At 44.6% G+C, this 24,753-nt stretch overlaps 1 protein-coding gene across 1 annotated transcript; it reads left to right on the top strand.

The window, feature by feature from the left end:
• The first annotated feature begins 19,939 nt into the window (after window positions 1–19,939).
• LOC134343326 (probable G-protein coupled receptor 139) lies at window positions 19,940–24,400 on the top strand. Its single transcript, XM_063042014.1, has 2 exons — window positions 19,940–19,964; window positions 23,502–24,400. The coding sequence occupies exons 1-2, from the start codon at window positions 19,940–19,942 to the stop codon at window positions 24,398–24,400; spliced, it is 924 nt and encodes a 307-aa protein (XP_062898084.1).
• The last annotated feature ends 353 nt before the right edge of the window (window positions 24,401–24,753 follow it).

Genomic DNA, 24,753 nt, shown 5'->3' on the forward strand with positions numbered 1-24,753 from the left:
CCTGAAGGCACACACTCAGCAATTCAGGAACAGCTTCTTCCCCTCTGCCATCCGATTCCTAAATGGACATTGAGTCTTTGGACAACAACTCACTTTCTCATAATATACGGTATTTCTGAGTGTGCATGTTGTTTAAATCTATCGAATATACTTATACTGTAATTGATTTATTTTTTTATTTAGTATTTTTATATTCTTTGTGGTTTTGTTTTCTTCTATATTATGTATGCATTGAACTGCTACTACTAAGTTAACAAATTTCACGTCACATGCCGGTGATAATAAACCTAATTCTGATTCTGATTCTGAGAGTGTGGACTTCACGGGAGGAGAAGATGTTGGCGCGCCTGGGTGTGCGCAGCCCTCCGGTGAAAAAATGATATCGTATCTGTTAAATAGGGGCCGTGGACAATTCTGATTTGATGGAGAATGGACGTGAAAGCACAAAGGAACATCTGGAGAAATTTCTGAAACGCCAGTTCGCTGCTGTCGTTACTGTGTGGTCGGGAATCTTTCGGAGGATAGGCCTCAAAATCCCCGGCCTTGCCTGCTTTTGACGACCGAGAAGGAGGTCGAATCGTTCGGACAGAGATGGCGCTCAGGACTTGGTGTCGGAGAGCTGATCAGAGCTCGAAGTTTTCGGATGACTCAGAGTCGGATTGTGGTCGGCATGGCAGGGAGAATTTTTTTTCCTTCTCCCGTCTGCGTGAGATGTGGGACATTTGAGAAGCTGTCAACTTTACTGTGCTCATGGACTTCTTTATCAGGTCCTGACGAAGGGTCCCGGCCTGAAACGTCGACTGTATCTCTTCCTAGAGATGCTGCCTGGCCTGCTGCGTTCACCAGCAACTTTGATGTGTGTTTCATCAAGTTATGGTATTGTTACACTGTTTGTAACTATATGTTATAATTATGAGGTTTCGTCAGTTTTTTCAGTCTTGGTTTGTCCTGTGTTTTGTGATATCACACCGGAGGAAATAATGTATCATTTCTTAGACGCACGCCATGATCAGGTAATTAGATGGTGTTGATTATAAAAGTGAGGTTACTGTCAAGAATAGGAAATTGTTGTGATGTGAAATGATGCTGGTTATTTTACTGGAATAAATAATAAATGGCCAGTGAAATTAAAATCTATCCCCTCTCCAGCACGACGATGTCGAATATTTCTACTGAATCACATTGTCCCTGATCTACTCTGCGTGCTTGACAATTATTTAGTCAAAAGTGGGCGGGAGGATCTGATCAGTTCTGTGTACTTTCTGCTCAGTTGCCCGACATATAGGAAGTTCTTTACCGATGTGGGGCGTCACTTCGCTGTGGAACGCAGAACACTATCTTGGCGTCGATATACCCTGAAACTTCAGAACGTGGGGCTGTCGCAGAGACAGCCGCAGAAACGTCATTTCTCGCAGTTCATTCCGGACACCAATTTTAATATTCTACTCTAGTCTCTGGTTTCGAAAGACATCTGGGCGGAATCAAGTTTGGAATAATTTATGAGATTAAAAAAAAACAGAGTAAAAAGATCTCGCATTCTGTGGATGGTATCTAATCGACTCTACATCTCATTAATGACAAGCGGAAAGGCTAAACAGACCTATCTAGCTGACGTCAGCAATTACGTGTTATGAATTCCATCATTTTATTATGACTGCCGGTCTTTACAGAAATTGAACATATTTAAACACATTGATGAGAGGAATCCTGTCTTCTCACTAGCCTTAAAGAAGACAAACACAGTGCTTACATAAAACCACGTTTTCTAATGAACTCGAAATTCAAAATCAGTGTATTAGAAATGTTGTTCAACATAGTTGAACATTCGCAGTGCGGAAAGTCTACTTTTCAGATAACTCCAGAATTATTGCAGTTTCTTGCACACAATGCCACATTTAATTTCCCTATATGAATGAACAGCAATCATTAATTCCGAAAAGACCAATTCTCTCTGAATTTGGGAATTTCGTGTCTGGAATACAGACAGAATTTCCAGCACCGTCTGTAACACTGTATTTCCAGCACTGGATTCCACATGGGCAGACGAAACCAGCAAAAATAAAGATTTAAATGTAATGCGGGAAAGACAACACAAAAATCCATGTTTCCAATTTCCTTCCTTCAGAAACTTTGCAAACAACTGAAAGACTTAGAATAATCATTACAGCACATTAAGAGATCACTCCTATATGGACTCCATTTTCCTACCATCTATTTGCGTGTGGACACTGAAAAGTGTCCCGAAAGCATCTAGACCTATTACCGTCCCTCGGAGAATGTTCCACGCAGACACTATTCTGCATAAACTGCTTTTCTCTGACACCCACAATTATACATAATTCCAATCACCTTAAAATAATGCCCTTCTTTATTGGCCATTACCGCCATAGGAAAAAATATCCGGGTACATATTCTATCAATGGTTCTCATTATCGAGTATATCTCCGGCAATTCACCTCTCATCCTCCTTTGCTCGAAAACGAAAAGTTCTAGCTCGGTTAACTAACCTTCAAAGGACACGCCATCAAGTTGAAGCAGCATCCTGGTAAATCCCTTCTGCACACTTTGTAAAGTTGCCAGATCCTTCCAGAAATAAACTTCTGTGAACGCAGTGATAATATCGGCAATACATTGTTGTTTGCTATAGTTTCCTATCCTAATTAAACTAAAGATGTAACCTTCGGCGGATGTAGGAGGACGGCAATAGTCAAGAGATGTCTTCATGAATTAATATATTTACGTTGGAAATGGACAGGAAACATGGTGCGTTCAGATTATAGCGATCCCTGGAAATATGTCAACACTACGATTTATCATGCCAAAAAGGAAAGTATTTTCAAAGAAACGTTGGTGAATTGATGAAACGAACTGACAGAACGGTTAGAGATAAGTAAAACTGACTATTAACAGACATTTGGACAATTTGGAAAATTAACAGACATTTGGACAATTATATGGATAGACTATAATTTAGCTAGATAAGGCTGACAAGCAGCCTTGAGATTAGTGTAAATACATGTCTTGGCTATAAAGACCAGTTGGGCGAAAGTGTTTATTCCAGTCTTTATAAACCCTCGAATCTATTATTCATGAATAAATGGCTGACCTGAGAAACGCCATCCTAACTAAAATAATGATGAAACCTTCGACAGCTCTAAGGGGTTCCCAAAGGCCAAGCAGATACCTTAATGAATTAATTTATTTACTTTGGATTGAGACAGGAAGTATAGTGCGTACAGCCCGGAAATACGTCAACACTGCGATTTAACATGTGAAAAGAAAATTATATCAACATAAAAGTTGTTGAATGTAAAGATACAGTGGTAAGCAAAGGTTTGAGCACCCCGGTAAAAATTTCTGTTAATGTGAATAGGTAAGTGAGTAGAAGATGAACTGATCTCCAAAACTCATACCGTTGAAGATGAAACATTACTTTTAACGTTTTAAGAAAGATTAGTGTATTATTTTTGTTTTGTACAATTTTAGAGTGAAAAAAGGAAAGGAGCACCATGCAAAAGTTTGGGCACCTTAAGAGATTTGAGCTCTCAGATAACTTTTACCAAGATCACAAACCTTAATTAGCTTGTTAGGGCTATGGCTTGTTCACAGTCATCGTTAGGAAAGGCCATGTGATGCAAATTTCAAAGCTTTATAAATAACCTGACTCCTCAAACCTTGTCCTAACAATCAGCAGCCATGGGCTCCTCTAAGCAGCTGCCTAGCACTCTGAAAATTTAAATAAACGCACAGCGACCCTAGACAGATATTATTTATTAAAGGTGGCTTTCTCACCCGTGTTACGTGGCTGTCAGTAGAGATAGCTAACGAGTTACGCTGGTAAAGGAGCCTCGCTGAGAACGATGAACACATCATCTGGATCATTCATGAAGATGACAAACCGCAATGGACCTAGCATTGATCCCTGCGGCACTCCACCAGTCACAGGCCTCCTGTCCAAGACGTGATCGTTTATACATCCTATGGTTCCTCCCAGAATGCCAATGTCTAATCCAATTTGCCCCATTTCGAATGCCGGATGACTGAATATTCCTAACCATTCTCCCATGTGGGACCGTGTCAAGTGCCTTACTAATGTCCATATTGGTAAATAGGAAAGCAAAAGAAAAAATCTTTTGAGGATCTCCCCCATCTCCTTTGGCTCCACATATGGATTACTATTCTGAACTCCCAGAGCACAGATGCTGCTGCTTGCAATCGTTTTGCATTTAACAGATCTGTACAATCCCTTAGGATTTTCCTTCGCTTCATCTGCCAGAGTCATCTCAATATCACCTCCCAGAAAAGGAAAGGTTAGCAGCTCCTCCACTTCTGAGGAGATTGAGATAAACCAGGCTCCCTCCACCTTAAATGGTTTTTATAGCAGCGCCGCTTCTAAGGACATTGAGATAATCGAGGCTCCGTCCACTTTAAGTGTTTTATATATATATAGGAGCACCATTGACAAGTGTCTTGACAAGATGCATCTACATTTGAATGGGATCAGCTGAGCATCCTATCGCAATTCCATATAAAGGACTGTGAGTACGGCTGAGAAGATGACAGGGGTCTTTCTACCATCTATCGGGAGCATTTATTGGAAGCTTTGCATATGCAGGGCGTTCGTATTATTAAGAAATCCACCAAGCATCCTCTTTGGCTTTCTACTATCAGGGAGGAGAATCCGCTTTATAAAATGCAAGAAAGTTCTGGATGGGAAACAGATTCTTCCTTCGGACTGTTCGGCTTCTGAGCTCCGTAGCACATTGCATTCGAAGTGTCTCTGCATAATCTGTTTTGTGCCTTCAAATATTTAATTTTATCTCGTTAAGCAGCCTCATGTGTGGCACTTTATCAAATGCCTTCAGAAATCCAAGTAAATGACATACACTGCCGCTCATTTATCCACCCAGAACTCAAACAGATTTGTCAGGCAAGACTTCCCCTCATAGACACCATGCTGACTTTGACTTACTTTCTTTCGCCTTCCTCCCTTGATAAAGAGTGGGGTAACATTTGCAATTTTCCAGTGCTCCGGGAGCATGCTAGAATCAAGTGATTCTTGAAAAATCATAAACAATGCATCTGCTTTCTCTTCAGCAACATCTCTCAGGTCTCTGGAATGTAGTCCACCTGGTCCAGGTGACATCCACTTTAAGTCCTTTATATCGGCCTGGCACTGTTTTCCCTTGTAATAGCAATGGCACTGCTTCCTGTTCTCTGACACTCAAAGACCTCTGGCACAGTACTCGTGTCTTCCACAGTGAAGATTGATGCAAAGAAGTCATTACATTCATCCCCCATTTTTTGCTGCCCTACAACATCTACCTCAACAGCATCATTTGCCGGTGGTCCAGTGTAAACTTACAAGAGCCTTTTGCTCTTCATGTTACTGAAAAGAAAACTTATCATTATTTGCTTGTTTGCTCTCATATTTCATCTTTTTCCTTCATACAGCTTTTCAATTTGCCTTTCGTTGAATATTAAAAACATCCCACTCACCCTGGCTACATTATATGTCCTTCCCTTGGCTTTTATGCATTCCTTGTCTGCCACAGATGCCACCCCCTGCTATTTGAGAACAATTTCTTCTGGGGGATATATTTATCCTGAGTCTTGTTAACTGTTCCCGGAAACTTCATCCACCTCTTCTCTGCCGTCATCCCCACCAGTATCCCATTCCCATCCACCTCAACAAGCTTATCTCTCATGCCGCTGTAATTCCCTTTATTCAATTGTGATTCTGACTCATCTGACCTGCTTAATCTCTCAAATTGCAGTATGAATTCAATAATATTATGATCAATGGCTCCTAAGGGTTCCTCTATCTTAATCTACCTAATAAAATCTGGATAGTTGCACAACACCATCCTGTCACCGAGTAGGATCAAGCTCAAGGTGTTCTAAAAGGCCATCTCGTGGGCATTCAAGAAATTCCTGCTCTTGCGATCCGACACCAACCTGATTTTCACAATCCCCTTGCATATCGATGTCCTCCATTACATTTGTGACATTGCCCTTATTACATATCCTTTCCCAGCTCCCCTTGCAATCTCAACTCCACATCTTGACCGCCTCGGTCGCAACGATACGCATGCATTGCTGAAATCGCGACAGCGCCTTCACTCATCAAAGCGCCCTGGGACCTGGAAGCCGATCGACGCGCTGAGAAAGAGTGGAAGGATCGGGACTGTCCCGGGGTGTGGAGTCATGGGGTGTCCGAGGTTCACAGTAATTGTCGTTCAGTCGTCGGTCGGACGCCGATGCCGATTAACCGTCACCTGGAGCCCCGCTCCCACCTGCTTCCGATTCTGCAAGTCCTTCTTTCACTGAATACTTGCGCGTTTCCGGAACCGTCTGCGACCCAGACGCATGAGCAAGTGATCACCTGGCCATGGTCGGCGAATTCTGGAACGAACTGGAGATAGTCTGCATGTCCTGGAATTCCAAAGCAACTCACATAAAACGCTGGAGGAACTCGGCAGCTCAGGGAACATCTATGAAAAGGAATGCAAAGTTGGCGTTGTGGCCGGTGCTCGTCCTCGGTCAGGCGCTGGAGAAGAGAGAATCTGACACAAGGAGAGAGTGGACCATAGGAGAGCGGGAAAGAGGAGGGAATCCGGGGAGAAGTAAAGGGCAGGTGAAAAGTAAAACGTTCTATTTTAACTTCATCTGTCCACAGGACTTGTTTCCAGAATGCATCAGGCTCGTTTAGATGTTGCTTTGAACCTTTTCTCTCCTTGAAGATATCTTGGATACTTCAGAGGCTAGGTCCCAAGATGGAGCTGACTTATTTTACAACTTAGCGTAACTCGTTTCAATCCTGTGCAGTTGCCCACCCCCCCCCCCTCCCCTATTACCATGCCAGACCGTGGTTCATCCTGTCACAATGCTCTACCCGGTACATCTGTACAAGTTTTCACGTGTTTTCGGTGACATGTCAAATCTCTTCAAACTCCTCATGAAATATAGCCTCTGACTTGCCCTCTTTATAGTTGCATCGATATTTTGGGATCAGGTGAGATCCTCGGAGATCTTGACATCCAGGGTCTTGACTATGCACTTCTGATCCCTCAATGACGATTAGTTCGCGTTCCCTCGTCCTACCCCTTCTGAAGTTCACATTCAGCTGACGTGGAGTGCAAAGTTTCCAAGGCATTACTTAACCATCTGGTACACTAGCTCCTGTAGGCCTTCTCGCCTCCATATGAGCTTTTACCAGCAATTTTATCATCAGAAAATTTATAGATGGTACTTGAGCTATCCTTAGCAACAGTCATGGGCATTGAGTCGAGCAATGAGCTACCCACACGTCTCTGAGAGGCGCCGGTGTTGGTCAACAGCGAAGAGGTTTCACGTAGACTGTGGCCTTCCGGTTAGGAAGTCGGCGATCCAATTGTAGTGTGAGGTACAGTGGCCCAGGTCCTGGAGCTTATCGATCAGGACTGTAGCAATGGTGGTGCTAAAAACACTGAGCTATGTATAGTCAACAAACAGCATCCTGTCGTTGGTGTTTGTATTGTCCAGGTGATCGAGGGCTGTGTGATGAGCCGGTTATTGGATAATTAACACTACTATTAGTTCAATTTACTATCCCTACTCCTACAACCAATCAGTGTGAAAATCCCCTTCGACCAATCAATTTGCTCTCTTTGTCTCTCTCTCCTGTCCTTTCACCTCGGAATCCTGCTTCTGTCCCCGCCGGTGAACCTGGGCCGGAGAAGACACCGAACATCTGAATCTGCCCATTCTCCATGGTTCAGGTTCTCTGCGTAGTTAGAAACCGGAGCAACTGGAGGCGACCCACACGGTCACTGGAAGAGTGTACAAATTCCACACAGACAGTGCCGGGGTTCGAACTCCGGACAGTGGTCACTGGCGCTGTAAAGCGATTGCACTACCGGTAGGCTGCCGAGCTGCTCAACTACCATAAACTTTTACACAACAGCGAGTTCAGATTTCCATGGCGATCTTTTACACCGCTTTCAATAGGAATCGATCTTTACACGATTCCCCTGTCCAGTCGTCACTCTCCACTGATCTCCTATCAGGTGCTCATCCCTGTAAGTGGGACAAGTGCTATACCTGTCTGTACACCTCCTCCCTCACCACCATTCACGGCCTAAAACAGTCTTTTCTAGGTGAGGCCACACCTCACTGGACATCACTTTACCAGAACCACATTCCAAGGTTCACTTTGACCTCCTTCTTCCAGTCAGCACCAGCTCCCACGTTTTCCACTTTCCCTGACAGTGCGTGTGGAATTTTGAGACCCGGGGGTTTGGGGAATTTAACACCCGCCGCAGCGGCTGCTGCTGAATCTGCAGCGTTTCTATTCCGTTGACGGATGGGCTGAACGAGTTAAAATTAAGGGATCGATAATTCTCATCTCGTGTTTATTTTACTCTCCGTACTTTTATATTTACAGGGACTTACTCCTAACGCCGGTACCAAGACCGGACCCGTTTACAAACCCGGAGTGGAACCGGAGCAGATTTTCAGGCACTGGTTTACATCCCAAGTCCTGAAGAAAGGATAAAGTTCCTCTGTGAATTTATTCCTGGTGAAGAGGTGGAAGACACAGCAGGAGTGAGTGTCTTTGCTATTAGAAAGGAACAATTGCCAGACAAACTCAAAAGTCTAAAGGTGGACAAGTCACCTGGACCAGGTAGACTACATCCCAGAGTCCTGAGAAAAGTGACTGAAGAGATAATGGATGCATTGGTCACGATCCTTCAAGAATCACTTGATTCTAGCATGGTTCTGGAGGATGGAAAATAGAAAATTGCACTATTTAAAAAGAGAGGAAAGCAAAAGGAAGTAAATTATAGGTCAGTTAGCCTGACCTCAGTGGTTGAGAAAGTATTGTAGTCTTTTATCGAGGATGAGTTTACAAAATATTCGGAGACTAGTGAGAAAATAAGTCATGGTTTCTGTAAAAAGAAATCGTGTCAGACAAATCTGTTAGAGGTCTTTGAGGAAATGAAAAGGAGGGAGGAGAAATGAGAGGCAATGGATATCATTTAATTGGATTTTCAGAAGACTTTGATAAGGTACCACACATTAGGCTGCCGAACACAATAAAATCCTATGGAACACAATAAAGCCTTTTCACGTTGGCTGCCAGTGACTAGTGGTGTTACTCAGTGGTCAATATTAGGACTGCTACTTCTCATGTTGTTTGTCAACAACTTAGATACCGTAATTGCTGGCTTGTGGCAAAGTTTGCGGATCGGTATTGGGGGTAAGGTATTGGTGTGGGTGGAGAATTGGTTAGCAGACAGGAAGCAAAGAGTGGGAATAAACGGGACCTTTTCAGAATGGCAGGCGGTGACTAGTGGGGTACCGCAAGGCTCAGTGCTGGGACCCCAGTTGTTTACAATATATATTAATGACTTGGATGAGGGAATTAAATGCAGCATCTCCAAGTTTGCGGATGACACGAAGCTGGGTGGCAGTGTTAGCAGTGAGGAGGATGCTAAGAGGATGCAGGGTGACTTGGATAGGTTGGGTGAGTGGGCAAACTCATGGCAGATGCAATTTAATGTGGATAAATGTGAAGTTATCCACTTTGGTGGCAAAAATAGGAAAACAGATTATTATCTGAATGGTGGCCGATTAGGAAAAGGGGAGGTGCAACGAGACCTGGGTGTCATTATACACCAGTCATTGAAAGTGGGCATGCAGGTACAGCAGGCGGTGAAAAAGGCGAACGGTATGCTGGCATTTATAGCGAGAGGATTCGAGTACAGGAGCAGGGAGGTACTACTGCAGTTGTACAAGGCCTTGGTGAGACCACACCTGGAGTATTGTGTGCAGTTTTGGTCCCCTAATCTGAGGAAAGACATCTTTGCCATAGAGGGAGTACAAAGAAGGTTCACCAGATTGATTCCTGGGATGGCAGGTCTTTCATATGAAGAAAGACTGGATGAACTGGGCTTGTACTCGTTGGAATTTAGAAGATTGAGGGGGGATCTGATTGAAACGTATAAGATCCTAAAGGGATTGGACAGGCTAGATGCGGGAAGATTGTTCCCGATGTTGGGGAGGTCTAGAACGAGGGGTCACAGTTTGAGGATAGAGGGGAAGCCTTTTAGGACAGAGGTTAGGAAAAACTTCTTCACACAGAGAGTGGTGAATCTGTGGAATTCTCTGCCACAGCAAACTGTTGAGGCCAGTTCATTAGCTATGTTTAAAAGGAAGTTAGATATGGCCCTTGTGGCTACAGGGGTCAGGGGGTATGGAGGGAAGGCTGGGTTCTGAGTTGGATGATCAGCCATGATCATAATAAATGGCGGTGCAGGCTCGAAGGGCCGAATGGCCTACTCCTGCACCTATTTTCTATGTTTCTATGTTTCTATGATGGAAAGACAGGTGGAGGGGTAGGTAGTGCTGAGGAAGCAATGCGATTGCAGCAGGACTTGGGCAAATTGGAGGAATGGTAAAACAAATGCCAGATTGAATACAGTGTTGGGAAATGTGTGATAATGCCTTTTGCTCTAAGGAATAATTGTGTGGACTATTATTTAAATGGAGAGAAAATTCAAATATCAGAGGTGCGGTGGGCTTAGGGGCTCTTGTGCAAGACTCCCAGAAGGTTGTTTCACAGCTTGAGACTGTGGTGAAGAAGGGAAATGCAATGTTGTTTTTTCTTTGAAGGGGAATAGAATACTTAATCAAGGAGATAATGCTTTATAAGACACAAATCTGGCCGTAGTTGATGTTTTGTTAACGTTATGGATCCCATATCTCAGAAAAGATATGGGGAATCTGTTTGAAACCTACCGATGGGACTAGATACGGTGATTGTGGAGAGGTTGTTTCATGTGGTGGGGGTATCCAGACTAGAAGGCACAGCCTTAAGATTCAGGGGATATCTTTTCGAACAGAGATTAGGAGGAATATTTTTAGCTATAGTGAACCTGTGGAATACTCTGCCACAAACTGCAGTGGAGATCAACTCTGTGGGTATATTTAAGATGGAAATTGATCATTTCCTGATCGATCAGGCCATGAGGCCATCAAAGGATATGGAGAGATGGCAGGTGTATGGGGTTCAGTGGGATCATCCATGATGGATTGGCGGAGCAGAGCCGATGGGACGAATGGCCAAACTCTGCTCCTATGCCTTATGGTTTTACCAAGTCACCCTCCAAGACGCCAGGAGCTTAGGACCCGCTGCCCACGGCTGTTGTTGAATTGTCAGTGAACCAGTGGTGTGGTGAACCAGTTAAAATTAACTGATCGATAATTCTCATCTCGTGTTTATTTCACTCTCCGCTCATTTATATTTACAGGGACTTTACTCCTATTCCCGGTCCCGGGAGCCGACACGTTTAAGAACCGGAGCGGAATCGGAGCAGATACTCAGCCACTGATTTCCATCCCATGGCGCGAAGAAAGGATAAAGTTTCTCCATGAATTTATTCCCAGTGAATGTGTGGAGATGGGATTTGGTCTCCGAGTTGTAAAATGAAACTGTCCCGGACTCATAACTGAGATAAACTCCCACCCTCCCAGGGATGGGACCAGCAGGGAGATGGGACTCTGGGGAGGGGGTAACACTGATCACATCATAATCCCGCTGTAACACGTCATAATACCGCCGGATGATCCAGAATCCGGTCTCCGGACTCAGTCCGACAGCTCCCTCCTTCTCCACAGTCTCTGCGGCGACTCCCAGACACCAGTCTCGATTTCCGGCCACCTCCACCTCCCAATAATGTCTCCCCATTGTGAATCCCTCTGATCCCAGCACACAAGCCCAGAATGTGAATCTCTTCCTGGTGTCAGGAAGATCCCTTCGGGTCTCAGTCCATCTCATACTCTTCCGATCCTCAGATATCTCGAGCTCCAGACTCGTCGTTTCCACCTCCAGGGTGACAGAGACTGGGGTTGGAGGGGAGGGGGAATCAGAGAGTTAGAGAGTCAGAGAAACATAGCAACAGAGAATACTTACAGAACAAAACAGGTCCCTCGGCCCACAAAGCTGTGCCGAACATGTCCTGACCTTTGAACTAAAAAGCCTTACCCATAGCCCTCTATTTTTCTAAGCTCCATGTAGACATCCAGGAATCTCGTAAAAGACCCTATCGTTTCCGCCTCCATCACTGCCACCGGCAACCCATTCCACGCACTCACCACTCTCTTGAGTAAAAAAAAAACTTACCCCTGACATCTACTCTGTAACTACTTCCAAGCACCTTAAAAATATGTTCTCTCATGCTAGCCATTTCAGCCCTGGGAAAAAGCCTCTGACTATCCACACGATCAATGTCTCTCATCATCTTATACACCTCTATCAGGTCACCTCTCATCCTCCGTCGCTCCAAGGAGAAAAGGCTGAGTTCACTCAATCTATTCTCGTACAGCATGCTCCCCAATCCAGGCAACACACTTGTAAGTCTCCTCTGCATCCTTTCTATGGTTTCCACATCCTTCCTGTAGTGAGGCGACCAGAATTGAGCACAGTATTCCAAGTGGAGTCCGACCAGTGTCCTATATAGCTGCAAAATTACCTCTCGGCTCTTAAACTCAATCCCACGATTGATGAAGGCCAATGCACCGTATGCCTTCTTAACCACAGAGTCAACCTGGTTAGCAGCTTTGAGTATCCTATGGACTCGGACCTCAAGATCCCTCTGATCCTCCACACTGCCAAGAGTCGTAACATTAATGCTATGTTCTGCCGTCATATTTGACCTACCAAAATGAACCACCTCACACTTTTCCTGGTTGAACTCCATCTGGCACTTCTCAGCCCAATTTTGCATCCTATCAATGTCCCGCTGTAACCTCTGACAGCCTCCACACTATCCACAACACCCTCAACCTTTGTGTCACCAGCAGACTTACTAACCCATCCCTCCACTTCCTCATGCAGGTCATTTATAAAAGTTACAAAGAGTAGGAGTCCCAGAACAGATTCCTGAGACACCACTGGCCACCAATCTCCATGCAGAATATGACCCGTCTACAACCACTCTTTGCCTTCTGTGGGCAAGCCAGTTCTGGATCCATAAAGCAATGTCCCCTTGGATCCCATGCCTCTAAACTTTCTCAATAAGTCTAGCATGGGGTACATTATCAAATACCTTGCTGAAATACATATACACTACATCTACGGCTCTACCTTCATCGATGTGTTTAGTCACATCCTCAAAAAATTTAACCAGCCTCGTAAGGCATTACCTACCCTTGACAAAGCCATGCTGACTATTTCTAATCATATTATACCCCTCCAAATGTTCATAAATCCTGCCTGTCAGGATCTTCTCCATCAGCTTACCAACCACTGAAGTAATACTCACTGGTCTATAACTTCCTTGGCTATCCCTACTCCCTTTCTTGAATAAGGGAACAAAATCTGCAACCCTCCAATCCTCCAGAACATCTCCCATCCTCATTGATGATGCGAAGATCACCGCCCGAGGCTCAGCAATCTCCTCCCTCACAGTAGCCTGGGGTACATCTCATCCGGTCCCGGTGACTTATCCAACTTGATGCTTTCCAAAATCTCCAGCACGTCCTCTTCCTTAATATCTATATGCTCAAGCTTTTCAGTCTGCTGCAAGTCTTCCCTACATTCGTCGAGGTCCTTTTCCATGGTGAATACTGATGCAAAGTATCATTAAAGTACCTCTGCTGTTTCCTCCGGTTCAGTACACACTTTTCCACTGTCACACATAATTTGTCCTGTTCTCTGACATCATATCCTCTTGCTCTTCACATACTTGTAGAATGCCTTAATCCGGACCGCCAAGGCCTTCTCATGGCCCCTTCTGGCTCTCCTAATTTCAATCTTAAACTCCTTCCTATTAGCCTTATAATCTTCTAGATCTCTGTCATTACATAATTTTTGAACCTTTCGTGCGCTCTTCTTTTCTTCTTGACGAGATTCACTTTTGTACACCATTGTTCCTGTACTCTAACATCCCTTCCCTGTCTCATTGGAACGTACCTGTGCAGAACACCACGCAAATATCCCCTGAACATTTCCAACATTTCTTCCATACTTTTCCCTGAGAACATCTGTTTCCAATTCATGCTTCCATGTTCCTGCCTGACAGCCTCATATTTCCCCTTACTCCAATTAAACATTTCCCTAACCTGTCTGTTCCTATCCCTGTCCTATGATATGGTAAAGGAAATATAATTTTGATCAGCATCTCCAAAATGCTCTCCCACTGAGAGACCTGACACCTGACCATGTTCATTTCCCAAAACCAGATTAAGTACAGCCTCTCCTCTTGTAGACTTATCTACATATTGTGTCAAGAAACCTTCCTGAACACACCAAACAAACTCCACCCCATCTAAACCCCTCACTCCTAATATTTGGGAATTTACATCTCCCTCCACAACAACCCTGTTATAATTACTCCTTTCCAAAATTTGTCTCCCTGTCTGTTTCTCGAGGTCCCTGTTACAATTGGGTGGTCTATATAAAAAACATCCAGTAGAGTTATTGACCCCTTCCTGTTCCTACCTTCCACCCACAGAGACTCCATAGACAATCCCTCCATGATTTACTTACTCACTCTTCCTTCAGTTAGTCCTGACGAAGGGTCTCAGCCTGAAACGTCGACTGCACCTCTTCCTAGAGATGCTGCCTGGCCTGCTGCGTTCACCAGCAACTTTTATGTGTGTGCTTGAATTTCCAGCATCTGCAGAATTCCTGTTGTTTCCCTCCATGATTTCCTCCTTTTCTGCAGTCGTGACACTATCTTTGATCAACAATGCCACGCCCCCACCTCTTTTGCCTCCCTCCCTGTCCTTTCTGAAACATCTAAAGCCTGGCACTTGAAGTAGCCATTCCTGTCCCTGCACCATCCAAGTCTCTGAGTGGCCCCAACGTCATAGTTTCAAGTGCTGATCCACGCTCTGAGCTGATCAGCTTTGTTTGCATTAAAATAGACACATCCATCAGTCTGAGTGTGTCCCTACTCTATCACATATCCTCCCTTTCACACTCTCTCCTGTCTTTCTCTATTTGTGAGCCAACATCCCTTTGCTCCGTCACTTCAGTTCGGTTCCCTCCACACAGCCATTTCTGTTTAAACTCTCCCCAATGGCCTTTGCGAACCTCCCTGCAAGGATATTGCTCCCCCTGGGATTCAAGTACAACCCGTCCTTTTTGTACAGGTCACACCTGCCCCAGAAGAGGTTCCAATGATCTGGAATTCTGAATGCCTGCCCGCTGCTCCAATCCCTCAGCCACGCATGTATCCCCCACCTCATTCTACTCCTATACTCACTGTCACGTGGCACAAGGTGTAATCCCGAGATTACTGCCTTTGAGCTCCTGCTTCTCAATTTCCTTCCTTTTTTTTGGCGTGTGCCTGCATGCGTGCGAATCTGTGCGTGTGCGTCTCCGTGTGCGTAGGCGCGCGCCTGTGCGTGTGCGTCTGCGTGTCTTGGCGTGCGTCTGTGATGATGTCTTTTCCATGGCTTTTGCAAGGCGCAGAACGAGAGAGAGACTGTGTGGCGCGTCACTCTTCACACAGACATTTTCGCAGTATTTTCCCTTTATTTTACGAGGTCGGGTCGTGATCTCGACACTCAACCCGGCACGGATGGAAAGCATACTCAGGAGCAGACCCGACTGGTTTCGGTTTCGAACCCGGGAATCTCCGCTCCCGGGTCCGGCGCCGATGTCGTTGCGCCACCAGCCGGCTCTCTCGACTTCCTTCCTAACTCTCTGTCTGCTTTCAAGACCTCCTCCCTTTTCCTACCTATGTCGTTGGGACCAATATGTGCCACAAACTCTGGCTGTTCTCCTTCCGAATTCAAGATATCGTGGAAGCAATCAGAAACATCCCGGACCCTGGCACCTGGAAGGCAAACTACTATCCAGATTTCTTTCCTGCGTCCACAGAACCGTCCGTGGAACCCCTAACTATAAAGTCCCCTATCACCGCTGTCATTCTCTTACTTTCCCTATCCTTCTGAGCCACAGGGCTAGACTCTGTGCCAGAGGCGCGGCCACTGCTCCTCCCCCCGGTAGGCAATCTCCCCCAACAGTACTCAAACACGAGTACTTATTGTTAAGGGGGACAGCCACTGGGGTACTCCCTGGCACCTGCTTGTTACCCTTCCCTCTCCTGACTGTTACCCACTTCTCTGTCCCCTGTAACCCTGTAGTGCCTATAGCTCCTCGTATCACCTCCTCACTCTCCCTGACCAGTCAAAGGTCATCGATGTGCATCTCCAGTTACCTAACGCGGTCCCTAAGGAGCTGCAGCTCGACGCATCTCGTGTAGATGTGGCCGGCCGGGAGGCTGGGAGACTCCCGGCCTTCCCACATCTGACACTGAGCACAGAAAACCGGCCACACACACATTCTTTCAGTCTGTATTCCAAACAGATAACCTAGCTCGCCTCGACCCTGTATCTCCGAAGCCCAGTTGAGCCAAAGCCTTTCTACTCAGACTCCCTCTACACCGATGCCTGCTTCGTAAGCTGTCCTCTTTTTAAAATCTTCCCGCGGTTCTCACTGGCCGACCTCCACACACACTTGCGCAGTTATGCCCTGTTCAAACTGCTGAAGAAATAATGGGGGGATACTCGGGCACGCTGCTCCGGGAGGGGGGAGAGAGAAGTCATTGGGCCTCAGGCAGAGTCGCATAGCCTAGCAATCACTCCCGGGGGTTTAGACAACTACGGCGGATGGACAACCAATATCTGCACGAGGTTTATCCTCCGGGATGGAGAGCAGGGTTTTCCCGGTCAACACACACAAACTGCAGGAGGAAGTCAGCCAGTCAGGCAGCATGTGTGCAGAGAGATGGACAGTCTACGTTTCAGGTTGACATCTTCCCTCAAGAATAGAAATACATAGGGGATATAGCCAGTGGAAAAGGGTGTGGGAAGGAGGTGAGTGAATACTGGATGGATTTAAACAAGACGTCACATAGGTTCTTCAGCCCAACCTGTTCGTTCCGACCAACTTGCTTTAATGAGCTAGTCGCATTTGCCCACTTCCCTTCCCAACTTTCTTAACCACGTACCTGTCAAGATGCCTCTTAAAATACTGTCACTGTACCCACCACTGCAGTTGATCATGGGCCCCAGAACTGACCTCTGCAGGCCACAGGCCTCCAGTCCTCTCTGTTTAAGGTACATTTGGACAGGGACTTCAATACGCAAGGCACAGAAGGAGACTGGCCTAATGCCGAACAGTGGGATAAATGTAGATGGGTAAATAGGTCAGCACAAAAGAGATAAGGCGAAGGGCACATTTCTATCCAACGAATGGATCTGTGACTTTAAATGAACTGAATAACTGGAACATCCCTCCCACCTTACCCCAGTGCAGAGAATTCCAAACAGACAGTGGCCCCCGACTCAAGCTTGACTCCTCAGACAGTCAAAACATCCTCCCTGTATCCTGCCTGTTGAGCCCTGAAAGAATTGTGTGTTTCCCTGAGATCTCCTTTCATTCTTCTAAACAGGGAACAGAGAACATAGAACAGTACAGCACAGGAACAGGCCATTCTTTCAATGTTAACATTCATTTGTGAGTGTGAAATGTGAAGTGGGGGAGTGTGAAGGTTCGAGACAGTAAAGGAGTAGATAATGGAAACCAGTAGGGGAGAGATGAATGACAGATTGAACCAGAACCAGGTGAGGGAGGGGTGGAAAGCCTGTGGGTGATCTGTGTGTGTAGACTTAACGAGAAAGTGGCGGGGGACAAAAATGGGAGATGAGGATCCCTTTGTCCCCTTTCCCACAACCCCATCGCCCGCAGCCCCTTGTTAGGACAGGGGAAGAATTTGCAGGGACCCTTAAGCAACAAAGGTCCTGATTAAGGGTTTCAGCACGAACCGTTGACTGCTTACTCTTTTCCATAGATGCTTCCTAGCCTGCTGATTTCCTCCAACATTTTGTGTGTGTGTTGCTCCACTTTAAATATACTCAACTAGTTGCCTTCACACCTGCCTGTGGCAGATTCACTATCCTGTGGCTAAAGGAATTCTTCCTCATCTCTGTCCTAAATGGACATTCTCTAATCGGAAGCTGTACCACCTGGTCCTAGACTCACTCACTATAGGAAACATCCTCCCGACATCAACTCTCCCTAGATAGGTTTCTCAGAATTTCTTGTGTTTTAAAGTGAAAGCTGATCGGTTCTTCATTAGTCAGAGCGTCAAAATTTATGGAGAGGCGGTAGGAGAATAGTGTTGAGTGGGATAGTAAATCAGCCATTCTTCTAAACTCCAGAGAGTACAGGTCCAGAGCCATCAAAAGCTCCTCATATCTTAACCCTTTCATTCCCGGAGTCATTCTCGTGAACCTCCTTTGGACCCTCTCCAATGCCAGCGTATCTTTTCCTAGGTAAGGGACTGACAATTGTTCACAATACTCCAAGTGTGGTCTGACCAATGCCTTATAAAATCTCAGATTTACATCCTTCCTTTTCTATTCTAATCCTCTCCAAGTGAATGCTAACATTGAGTTTGCTGATCTTACCACTGACTCAAAATGCAAGTTAACCTTCAGGGAATCCTGCACAAGTACACCCAAGTCCCTTTGCACCTCTGAATTGTTGATTTTTTCCATTTACAAAGTAGGCTATGCTTTTATTCCTTCTACCAAAATGCATGCACGACTTCTCTTCTCGATAATCCATTTATCACCTCTTTGCCCATTTTCCTAATCTGTCAATGTCCTTCTCCCGACTCTGAGCTTCCACAACACTAATTGACGCTTCATCTTTCTTCATATCATCTGCAAATCTGGCCATAAAGGCACCAATTCTGTCATCCAAGTCATTCTTTGTCTGTCTTGCATTTCAGTTCCTCGAATACTTCCAACAGATTTTTCAGGCAACATTTCCCCTTGAAGGAATTCATGCTGTCTTGGCCTATTTTATCATGTGCCTCCATGTAGCCAGAAGCTCATCTTTAATAATGGATTCTAACATCTTCCCAATCACACTACATCCATGCCAATCGTTTCACTCAAGTCAGACTAACTCAGCTATAAATTCCTGTCCTTAGTCACACTCCCTTCTTTAAGAATGAAGTGACCTTTGCAATTTTCCAATCATCTTGAATGATTCCAGAATCCATTGATTCTTGAAAGACCATTACTAATACCTCCACATTCTGTTCAGTTGCCCCTTTCTGAACACTGGGCTGCTGTCTAACTGGTCCAAGTGAGTTATCTACCTTCAGACCTTTCATCTTCTCACGCACTTTCTCCTTAGTAACAGCAGCAATACTCATTTCTGTTCCTTGACACTCTCAGACTTCTGGCATACAGCTAGTATCATACACAGGGAGGAATGACACAAAATTCCCTTTCTCCACAAGCTGTTCTAAAAATCCACCTTCGAGGCATTATAAAAATCCCTTCTCTCCAGATGCAGCAACAACCTGATTTTACCAATCTACACGCATCTTGAAATCACCCATTCCAATCATCAAACTGCATTTTTAAATGCCTTTTCTATCTCCTGTTGTAATTTTTATCCCATATCCTGGCTACTATATAACTCCAATCAAGGTATTTTTACCCTTGCGGTCTCTTAACTTTACCCACAATTATTCTATATTCTATGTCACCTATCTCTAAGGATTTGATTTCATTCTTTTTACGAAACTTGTCTTCCCAGCCTCTCTGCCTACCTGACTGTCCTTTGAATACAAGGTGTATCCCTTAATGTGAAGCTTCAAGCCATAATCTCCAATCTGCCACAACTCAGTGATGCCAACAATATTGTACCTGCCAATCTCTACCTGCGCCACCATATTCCATATACTGGTACATTCAAATATTACACCTTCAGTCCTGTATTCATCAGCCTATTGGACACTGTCCACATGAATTTAAGCAAGGCCTTTGATACCAATGATCGACAACACTGGATATAGTGTGCCTTTCCGGCTCCCTGACTATGGAAGGGATGTCATTACACTGGACAGGAAGCTTCAAGAAGATGTTACCAGAACTGGAGGGCTTTGGTGAAAAGCAGAAACCGGATAAGCTTGGGATAATTCCCTGGATTGTAGGATGTTGAGGGATGTTGCCTTATCGAGGTATATAAATTCATAAGGGGCTTAGATAAAGTGAGAGTATTTTTCCCAGAACATGGCGGTAGAAAACTGGAGAGCTCAGATTTAAGGTGAGAGAGCCAGGTGGATATATGGAATTTGCTGTCAGCAGAAACTGTAGAAACAGATAACTAAACTATATTAAAAGGAAGTTAGACAGGTACACAGATAGGAAATGGTCAGAGGGATATGGGACAAACACATACAAACGGGGCATGTTCAATGAGACATCTTTATCTTGTAGATGGATGAAGTGGGCCGTGGGTTCAACATCTGCCAAAGCCCCTCCTAAATCATCCTCCTGAGGAATCTCACCCTGGAGTCTGTCTGTGAACTGTTGATGTGACGTCGCGTCACTGCCACAGAACAGACAGACTGGGTAAGAACAGCAGATCATTCCAAATGGGAATTTGTGCCTTTCTCTTTGACCCCGTGTCACAGTCTAATTGTATGGCTGGGAATGTTTGTGTGTGTGTTTGTGTGTGTGTGTGTGTGTGTGTGTGTGTGTGTGTGTGTGTGTGTCTGTGTGTGTGTGTGTGTGTGTGTGTGTGTGTGTGTGTGTGTGTGTGTGTGTGTGTGTGTGTGTGTGTGTGTGTATGTCTGTGTGTGTGTGTGTGTGTGTGTGTGTGTGTGTGTAAGGGAGGAAGTGTAAGGGCATGTGTAGCACTTGTTCCGCTTACACTTCCTCCCTTACCACCATTCAGGGCCCCAAACAGACCTTCCAGGTGAGGCGACACTTCACCTGTGAGTCGGCTGGGGTGATATACTGCGTCCAGTGCTCCCGATGTGGCCTTTTATATATTGGTGAGACCCGACGCAGACTGGGAGACCGCTTTGCTGAACATCTACGCTCTGTCCGCCAGAGAAAGCAGGATCTCCCAGTGGCCACACATTTTAATTCCACATCCCATTCCCATTCTGACATGTCTATCCACGGCCTCCTCTACTGTAAAGATGAAACCACACTCAGGTTGGAGGAACAACACCTTATATTCCGTCTGGGTAGCCTCCAACCTGATGGCATGAACATCGACTTCTCTAACTTCCGCTAATGCCCCACCTTCCCCTCGTACGCCATCTGTTATTTATTTTTATACACACATTCTTTCTCTCACTCTCCTTTTTCTCCCTCTGTCCCTCTGACTATACCCCTTGTCCATCCTCTGGGTTTTCCCCCCCTCCCCCTTTTCCTTCTCCCCGGACCTCCTGTCCCATGATCCTCTCATATCCCTTTTGCCTATCACCTGTCCAGCTCTTGGCTCCATCCCTCCCCCTCCTGTCTTCTCCTATCATTTTGGATCCCCCCCCCCCGTCCCTCCCACTTTCAAATCTCTTACTAGCTCTTCCTTCAGTTAGTCCTGACGAAGGGTCTCGGCCTGAAACGTCGACTGCACCTCTTCCTACAGATGCTGCCTGACCTGCTGCGTTCACCAGCAGTGTTTATGTGTGTTGTTTTTTAACAGCGCTGCAGCTCTCTCTGTGAGATGCCCTGCTTTTGGCAACACACAGTATTTTTGCCTCTCATTATTTCTCTAAATGTCTTTGAAATTGCCAGAATAACATGTAAAACTTCTCCGTTTTACGGTGTCCTCCTTCTTTGGGCGGTTTTATTTTAGATAAGAGTGGATTCAATAAGGATTATTTTATTTCTTACATCCATCTCACAACATAAGGGAATAAAGATTTTTTTTTCGTTCTAAACGACATGCAAGCACTTTAGCCAAAATTTTCACATCTACATTCAAAAGTGAAATGGGGCGATATGATCCACATTGAGTCGGGTCCTTGTCCTTTTTAAGAAGTAGTGAAATAGCTGCCTGTGAAAGAGAAGGGGGTAAGGAGCCATTCTCCAAAGATTCCTGAAACACTTCTAGAAGGACCGGTGTGAACTTATCCTTAAATTTCTTATAAAATTCTATTGGATAACCATCAGGACCTGGGGACTTACCACTCTGCATCGCCATAATGGCATTATTAATCTCTTCCTGCCCAAGAGCCCGATCTAGTTTCTCCACTTCCTCTGGTTCAAGAGTTGGTATTTCCAAATTATCTAAAAAACGTTCCATATTTGTTTTATCTGAGGGGAACTCTGAGGCATACAGAGAGGAATAAAAAGTTGCAAAGATGTTATTAATCTCTTTTGGATTGCTTGTCAAGTTCTGGTGCATGTCTCTTACCTGAGGAATAAGTCGTGATGCAGCTTGACATTTCAACTGATGAGCCATAAGCCGGCTCACCTTGTCACCATATTCATAATAGAGGCCACGTGTCTTAAGAATTAATTGTTCTGATAGGTTTGTAGATAGAAGATTAAACTTCGCTTGCAAATCAACCCGGCTTTTATATAATTCCGCAGTGGGTGCCTCAGAGTATTTTCTATCCAGGTCCCAAATAGATTTCAATAACACTTGCATTTCCTTCCTACGCTCTTTATTGGCATGTGAAGTATAAGATATTATTTAACCCCTCAAGTAAGCTTTTAAAGTTTCCCAAAGTAAAGAGTACGATACCGACTCAGTTTTGTTAGTCTCGAAGAATGTGTCAATGTTAGCCGATATATAAGTACAAAATTTCTCATTAGAAAGCAAAAGGGGGTTAAGTCTCCACAGAGGCCGTTCTCTAACGTTTAAAGGAAAACATAGGTCCAGTTTCACGGGCGAGTGATCAGATATAACTATAGCAGTGTATTCAATTTGTCTAATCATAGGTATCAAGGAATTATCTATAAAGAAATAGTCTAGCCTGGAATAGGAGTGGTGAACATGAGAGAAGAAAGAGAATTGCCTAACTGATGGATTCAAAAATCTCCAAGGATCCATATAACCATTTTGTTGCATAAACATCGAGAAGGCCTTTGCCATACCAGAAAATGTTCCCCTAGGGCAAGACCTATCAAGCAGTGGGTCAATAGCACAGTTCAAATCTCCAGAAAAGATTAGCTTATGTGTATTCAGGTTAGGTATTAATGACAAAACCCTATTTGCAAATTGGACATCGTCCCAATTAGGAGCATAAACATTTACCAAAATAACAGGTATCTGAAAGAGAGAGCCAGAGACTATAATAAAGCGACCATTAGGGTCACTGATTACATCAGATGGTGTGAACTGCATTCTTTTGGTGATTAATATTGCCACCCCCCTGGACCTACTATTAAATCTGGAATGAAAAACCTGACTAATCCATGCTTTACGAAGTCTATTATGGTCCTCCACTCTTAAATGTGTCTCTTGTAGAAATAGTATATCAGCTTTTAATTGTTTCAGATGAGAGAAAACTTCAGCTCTTTTAACCGGACCATTGAATTTTTTATGTTGCGTTTCCATCGCAATGTACAGGATTTAAGTGGCACTTCTACTTCGAAACATTAATTTCTATGCATGTATATCAAGTAAAAATGCTCAGAGTTTCTGCGTATAAACTTAACTCTCCTTTGTTTCCTTGCAGTTAACTTAGTGGCGATTGTGATCCTGTCTCTGAGAAACTGCGGACTCTCTGAATGCATCTCCCTTTACCTGGTGGGAATGGCAGCAGCTGATTTAATGGGTGTTATTTTTGCTGTTGTACTCTCTGAGATCAATAATATTTATATTTATGCCCTTCCTTTGCTCATTACACCGATTTGCTCCGTGTCTCATGTACTGAGGCTCGCAACCATGGACTGTTCTGTTTGGCTCACGGTGGCTTTCACGTTTGATCGCTGTATTGCAATCTGTTGTCAAAAGCTGCGGGAACGATACTGCACCGAGAGGACAGCGACTATTGTGATAGTAATTGGGTGTTTAGGAAGTTGTGCGAAAAGTGTTCCAGTGTACTTTCTTTTAGAACCTCACCTTATCATTGATAACGTACCCTGGCGATGCATTTTCAGAACGGATTACTTCACTGTACCAATGTGGAAGGCATACCAGTCGTTTAACACTATCACTACTCCTTTATTGCCGATCGGTTTGATTTTACTGTTTAGTGCTTTAACAGTCAGTCACATTATCGCGGCAAACAGAGCTCGCCGGGGGCTCAGGAACAGCAGCGAGAAAAGGAATGATCCAGAGATGGAGAACCGGAGAAAGTCAATAATTTTGTTGTTCGCTCTGTCAGCCAATTTCATATTGTTGTGGATGCTCTTTATTGTATACACTATGAATTGGCAAGTCGAGAATTACTTTTACACAAATAGGTATTTGAATACCCCGACGTATATCCTGCAACAGTTTGGGTTTATGTCGCAGTTTCGGTCCACCTGCACCAACACGTGTATCTACACTCTGTCACAGAGGAAATTCAGGGAGGAGCTGAAGGCTGGAGTCAAACATCTGATGACGTTATGTGGTCGGCTCTGTGGGTAAACCGCAAATCAAACTGTAAGCTTTGATGGAATTTCAAATAAATTTCCATGTCATTTATACGTCTGGTAAATGCGCCTGTGCTCCTGCAGCCGGATAGTCGAATGCTAGCAGTTTGTCAGTTCCAGTAAAGTCTGCAAAATTAATTCAAAATTCAATCCAAGAAACAACACAAAAATCCTTCAAACATGATGTATTGATGCAAGGGTGTAGTTTTCATACTTTCTGAAACACTGGGGAGGCTTCACTTGGAGTATTGTGAGTTGTTTTGGGCCCCTTACCATAGAGCTGGATGTGCCTACATTAGAGTGGTTTGAAAAGAGGTTCACGCAAATGATTCCAGGATTTATTGGCTT

Source organism: Mobula hypostoma, chromosome 3 (assembly GCF_963921235.1).
Source record: "Mobula hypostoma chromosome 3, sMobHyp1.1, whole genome shotgun sequence".
NCBI lineage: Eukaryota > Metazoa > Chordata > Chondrichthyes > Myliobatiformes > Myliobatidae > Mobula > Mobula hypostoma.